The sequence below is a fragment of the Schistocerca serialis genome, chromosome 3 (genome assembly GCF_023864345.2).
Source record: "Schistocerca serialis cubense isolate TAMUIC-IGC-003099 chromosome 3, iqSchSeri2.2, whole genome shotgun sequence".
NCBI lineage: Eukaryota > Metazoa > Arthropoda > Insecta > Orthoptera > Acrididae > Schistocerca > Schistocerca serialis.
The window spans coordinates 227,477,798-227,484,526 of NC_064640.1; the positions used below are offsets into that span (position 1 = coordinate 227,477,798).

Sequence of the window (6,729 nt, forward strand, 5' to 3'; positions counted from 1 at the left end):
TTAGAAGTCGTTTACAACTGAAAAATACTACAATCTCTTTTCTCTGTGTGGTACTGGATGGATTAAACAAAAGGTTTCGAACGCTAGGCATATTTTTGATTTAACTAAGGCGTTTGAGTGTGCTGATCACAAAATATTGCTCCAGAAGTTGGACCATTATGGAAGACGAGGAGTATCTCACAATTGGTTAACCTCTTACTTTAACAACAGACAGCAAAAGGTCATTACTCTCAGTGATGAGAATGGTTGTGATATGGGGTCTGAGTGTGGTACAGTCAAATGGGGGATGCCCCAGGGATCAGTGTTGGGGCCACTCCTGTTCTTTATTTATGTAAATGATATTACAAGTAATTCTAAAATATTTCTGTTTGCTGATAACACTAGCTTGCTAGTAAAGGATGTTGTGTGCAACATTTGCTGTGTTTCAAGTAGTGCAATTCATGACATAACTTCAGGGTTTGTAGAAAGTAAATTAACGCTAAATCACAGTAAGAGTCAGTTTTTTATAGCTTCTAACACACAAATCAACAAACCCCGACTTTTTAATTTCACACAATAGGCAAGTGATTAGTGAAAGTTAACAGTTCAAATTCCTAGGTGTTCAGATAGATAGTAAAGTGTCGTGGAAAGCCCACATTCTGGATCTTGTTCTAAGACTTAATGCTGCTATTTTTAACTATTCGAACGGTATCTGAAGTAGGCGATAGTTCAACACGAAAATTAGTCTACTTTACATAGTTACATTCGCTTTTGTCGTATGGTATTATATCTTGGGGTAGTTCTTCCCATTCTCAAAGGATATCTTTGGTTCAGAAACAGGCAGTTCGGGCAATATGTGGTGTAAGTTCGCGAACCTCTTGTCGACCCCTGCTCACTCGTCTGGGTATTCTGGCATTGGCCTCTCAATATATATATTCTTTACTGTCGTTTCTTATTAACAATATCAGCTTATTCCCAAGAGGTAGCAGCTTTCACTCAGTTAATACTAGACAGAAATCCAATCTGCATTTGGATCGCACTTCCTTAAGTCTTCTGCAAAAAGGTGTGCAGTATACTGCTGCATCCATTTTCGATAAGTTACCACAGGAGTTCAAAAATCTTCAGCAGTACTCCACGTGCTTTCAAATCGAAACTGAAGAGTTTCCTCATCGGTCACTCCTTTTATTCTGTTGAGAAGTTCCTTGAGAAATTATGTCGATTCCTATGTTATATTGTTGACTGCGTTTACTTAAACTTATGGTTTGACTTTTTTCGGGTTCATAAACATTTTATTTTATCTGATATTACTTGTATGTCGTAATTTCATGTAGTGACCCGTTTGACAAGCTACCCTGTGCTTACCTTTCAGCAAGCTAATTCGCGCCAGCACATAGCGAAAGTTTCTCCTGCTTTTCTTCGTCAGCGCCAACCATGGATTGGCAGCAAGGTCGCCGGATCTCTCTCCAATTGAGCAAGTTTGGAGCATTATGGCTAAGGACATACAACCAGCTCGGATTTCGAAGATCCAACGGTCCAGTCGGACAGAATTTGGCACGTTATCTCTCAGAAAGACATCCAATAATTCTGTCAATCAGTGCCAGGCCAAATAAATGCTTGCATAAGTTCCACACGTAGACCATCGCGTTGTTGACTTGCTTATTCAATTTTTCTGAAATTGCAATAATTTTTTCATCTGTATATGTACATCACATCTACCAATTTCCATGCCATTAGAATAATTCTTTCATGGTGTGTCGTTTTTTTGTCTTAGAGTGTAATTGTTGTATTATCCATCTAACTGACATAATATTCCAATTTGCAGTGTTATTTTCGTTTTTGTGGGAGGGGAGGGGGGAGATGGGCAGTACTAAAAGTGGATGAGGGACAGGAGGTTGACGTATGAAATGTTTGGCTACAGTACCAGAATACTTAGAGCTTTCACTGTGTCTACATACTCACAATCGTACTTTGAACCAAAGAGGTATACACAGCTGCTCGTGAAAACTGCAACACCACAAACATAGCATGCAACAAACACCACATTGGAATGATGTGTACAATATACTTTGCTACCGAATTGGTTAACATTTCAGCACAACCACACAACTGTATGGACCACTCTCTAGTAGCACCTCTGTAGGGGCTGGAGCGTATTTGTTTGGTGATGGTGTAATTGGTAGTGCACCAGTGGAAACGCTGTGCACAATTAAACAATATAACTTTATTTCATCTTCAATTCTACATGAAGCAGGCACACCTCTCCTCGTGAGCTCCGGACGGTGCAGCTGGCTTTGGCTGCTAGGACGGCGCCCAGCGATCCTACGTCAGGACTCTGTCCTGATTGCGAAGGCGAGGCCACGGCCAATTGTGATGGCGGCGCTTCCCCGGCGGAGCGACACTCCAGGGTGCCTGTTCTGTATCTTTCCCCCATTGTGCCGATCGTTTCGGTATTCAAGAGCACCGAACGGTCTAGTACTCGAATTAAAGTCCCTGCATTATTCAGTATGCATTTCGGTAGCGATACCGTTCAGGTCTAGAGAACCGAAGCGCTGTTGTCGGTGCGTGTGGCGCAAGCCAATCAAAAGCAAGCGGCCGCAGATCCGCGCATGCGCACTGCAGCGCGCACAGCGCCACAAACACAAAGCGGCTAGCAGACGACACAGGCGCGCTATTCTTCCAAGTACCGAAAATTGTGATTACCTTGCCATAACGCATGCGCCGCATTCCATCAAGCCGACGCGCCCGCCTTCATCGCCCTTGCCTCCTCCTTAACAGTACCAGGTGCAGTATATGCATTTCCATGGTTCTCAGCTGAAATGCATATGAATTTTTACAGCTTCTCTGACCGCATGTTTCCGTGCATGCATAATAACGATAGCGTATTTGACTGTATTCTGCAGATTGTCGTAAATGCCGCATTATGTCATCTTATTCTCATTCACACTGACATCGTGTTTTGGATTTTACGTTTCGGAAAATGAGTTAGGAATAGTGCGTAGTACCACATTGTACTAATACATCTATAAAAACACCCGAAAAATTGATTCTGAGAGTTTCAAAGAATAAGAAGATAAACAGAATGTGATTATAACTCGCTCCTAGGGATCCAAATGATTACGTAGCCCACTTCCCTATATGATACGTCAACGATTTGGGTCTTAAAAACAAAATTGAAAAAACGCATTTTCGAGGTCTCCTGTTTATAACATGCATCTCATGAATGAAAATGTTTCGTATATGGTGCAACAGTCTAAAAATATTACGGCAGATATCTTTCATCTCTGTCTACTGTGGCTGAGGATTCGATCGCAGATAAATACTTGTGACAAGCAAGATTATGAAGATGACTGCTGCTAGTTACATTCCCAGTAATTTAAGTTGTGCTCTTAGATTCCTGGCTAACTGCATACTCGGAAATCGCTACATATTCGGAAAAAATGGTGAATTATTTCTGACAAGAAAAAATATAAAGGTCACTGTCGGTTGTTTCACTCACAGAAATTTCATCTCCGACAATTTCATATTTCGTATTTTAAACACACAGAAATCACGAAATCATTACTGAGGAAGTGCGCTCTTACATGTAAGTAATAACGAATATTACAGAAAAATCTTGACTTACACGAATAACAATGTCTCAGAAAGTGTTGCATAAATGAAGGGGAAAAAAAATTTTTGCCTCCACCCATGCGCAAACCCTTGTCCTTTCGTAGTGCTTTCCCGCGCTTTAACCACTGGCCCACGCCACACAACGAAAACATAGCGCTCAATTCTTGTACTATTGCGTAGAGGAACAAAGGTTGACTTCATTGCCAAACGGTGCTGCGTAGGTCCATAAATGACCTTGTGGATGACATCGGAAGTTCACTGAGGCTTTTTGCAGACGATGCTGTGGTATATCGAGAGGTTGTAACAATGAAAAATTGTACTGAAGTGTAGGAGGATCTGCAGCGAATTGACGCATGGTGCAAGGAATGGCAAATGAAATTCAATGTAGACAAGTGTAATGTGCTGCGAATATATAGAAAGAAAGATTCCTTATCATTTAGCTACAATATAGCAGGTCAGCAACTGGAAGCAGTTAATTCCATAAATTATCTGGGAGTTTGCATTAGGAGTGATTTAAAATGGAATGGTCATATAAAGTTGATCGTCGATAAAGGAGATGCCAGACTGAGATTCATTGCAAGAATCCTAAGGAAATGCAATCTGAAAACAAAAGAAGTAGGTTACAAAAAAAATGTGTGTGAAATCTTATGGGACTTAATTGCTAAGGTCATCAGTCCCTAAGCTTACACACTACTTAACCTAAATTTTCCTAAGGACAAACATACACACCCATGCCCGAGGGAGGACTCGAACCTCCACAGGGACCAGCCGCACAGTACACAACTGCAGCGCCCCCGACCGCTCAGATAATCTCGCGTGGCGAAGTAGGTTACAGTACGCTTTTTCGCCCACTGCTTGAATACTGCTCAGCAGTGTGGGATCTGTACCACATAGGGTTGATAGAAGACATAGAGAAGATCCAACGGAGAGCAGCGCACTTCGTTAAGGATCGTTTAGTAATCGCGAAAGCGTTACGGAGATGATAGATAAACTCCAGTGGAACACTCTGCAGGAGAGACGCTCAGTAGTTCGGTACGGGCTTTTGTTGAAGTTTCGAGAACATACCTTCACCGAGGAGTCAAGCAGTATATTGCTCCCTCCTACGTATATCTCGCGAAGAGACCATGAGGATAAAATCAGACAGATTAGAGCCCACACAGAGGCATACCGACAATCCTTCTTTCCACAAACAATACGAGACTGGAATAGAAGGGAGAACCGATAGAGGTACTCAAGGTACCCACCGCCACACACCGTCAGGTGGCTTACAGAGTATGGATATAGATGTATTTGTGGGAAAAAATACACAAAGGCATTAGTAACGTCAGTTCACACTCATGTAATATACGCAAGCTGAGCCAATGTCTTGATATTTAATTATCTTTAAACTCTTATTTGCATAAAAAACACGTATTTTGAGAGAATATTGACCGAAAACCTTTTTTTTGTTGTGATCATTCACAGTAACAACCTAACCTAACCATATTTCTAACAAAGGAAAGTAGTCTATTATGAACTGACTTTCCAACCTGATGCGTCCTTTCGTGATTCTTTAGTAACGCAATCACTAAATCCAAAGCTAAAACCGCTAAATATGTTTAAAACAACAAATTATAGGTGTACATAAACCACAGATCACCGATCGACAGGGCCAGACCGAAGTCCAAAAACTTTCGCTACAATTGTCGTAAAATCAGTGGGAGGACCGTCCGGTAACAAGTCTCAGAAGCTTACTAAATAGGATATTTCGATAAAGAACCGAAAATGACGTCACTACCGGAACTTACGTACTACACCGATCGGTATGAACGATACGGAATAGGGCCCCAGGAGACGGCCCCGGTGCTCTTCGCTGCGCAGTTGCGGAGAAGACTGTGCGCGGGTCTCCACCCATGCCCCACAGACAGGCGGCAGACGGCGGCTGACGTTGTGACGCCGGGTCCCTCCCTGAGTTCGCTGTTTCAGCATCGGCCGCAGCAGACACGAACAGCAGGCGGCAGACACAGCTTGGTCTCGAACCGGAGGCTGCTGCTGGCGATGCGCAGTCGTCTATTGGTCCAGTGGTGCTCCAGCATCGTAGTGCGGCTATCCCTGAATCGGATAACTTCCTGTCCTCAAATTCAGCCTCATTTATACTCCGTTACTGCCCATTTGTTTCTCTAACGCCTGATGTCTAGTCACATTTCCCATAACAGAGAGACCTGCTTGAGTGCAGTGGCAATGACCCACTTACTACATCATTCTTTGCTGCGTGGGGCAGTTTACCATTGCGCTCAGCTACACTTGCTTCACAAATCATGCATCTGTTATTGTGCCCTACTTGTCGACGTAGCATGGCTGACAGCCAGCGCTGAGGTCATCAGTCCCCTAGAACTTAGAACTACTTAAACCTAACTAACCTAAGGACATCACACACATCCATGCCCGAGGCAGGATTCGAACCTGCGACCGTAGCGGACACGCGGTTCCAATCTGAAGCGCTTAGAACCGCACGGCCACACCGGCCGGCAATACTCCGTGGTGGCCTCCATGCTACTCTCAGCGCTTACAATAAAGATTTAATACTTTTACCAGAATTCTGGGTAGTGTTACTACGCACTGTAGTAGGAGTAAGACTATCTACAGTCTGTATACGTGGGTGTCTCACTCAGAATGTTGTTTGATTGTTAGATGATCGTGTTATACCTCATGTAAGAACAGAAACATCTACCAGCATGTGTCAAAATTCGACAGTGACAGCATCGTGAACATTCGAAACAGTGGTTTATCGTTCCGTGATATCACTACTTCCGTTGATTGGCATCCCACGATTGTCAAACAGATATAGAACTGATGCATTCAGTAGATCACTGTTCAGCAACATGAGGGATCTCAACACTCACATACATCTGATGCCCAAGATACAGACATTTTGTTCACTCAGCTGTGCAGGGTCACAAAGTAACTATACATGCGTTGAATCAGGAAATAGGTTTATTTGCTACAGGACAAGTATCCACACGGAGAGTGCGGTGACCTCTCGAGCACTATGGACTACCAGTGCGGAAACCATTACTGCTGCATCCCTCGACACAGCAGCTGAGGGAGGTGTGGTGCCAACACTGGACACAGGAGTGGCACCATGACGTCCTTTCTGCATAT

At 43.3% G+C, this 6,729-nt stretch overlaps 1 protein-coding gene across 1 annotated transcript in view; it reads right to left on the bottom strand.

Moving 5' to 3' along the window:
- LOC126470767 (glutaryl-CoA dehydrogenase, mitochondrial-like) overlaps positions 1-2,410 on the bottom strand; it is an 83,200-nt gene extending 80,790 nt beyond the window's left edge. Inside the window, exon 1 of the mRNA XM_050098772.1 lies at positions 2,235-2,410. Within this exon, the coding sequence (XP_049954729.1) occupies positions 2,235-2,410 (176 nt within the window). The remainder of the gene's footprint in view (positions 1-2,234) is intronic.
- Positions 2,411-6,729: the final 4,319 nt, after the last annotated feature.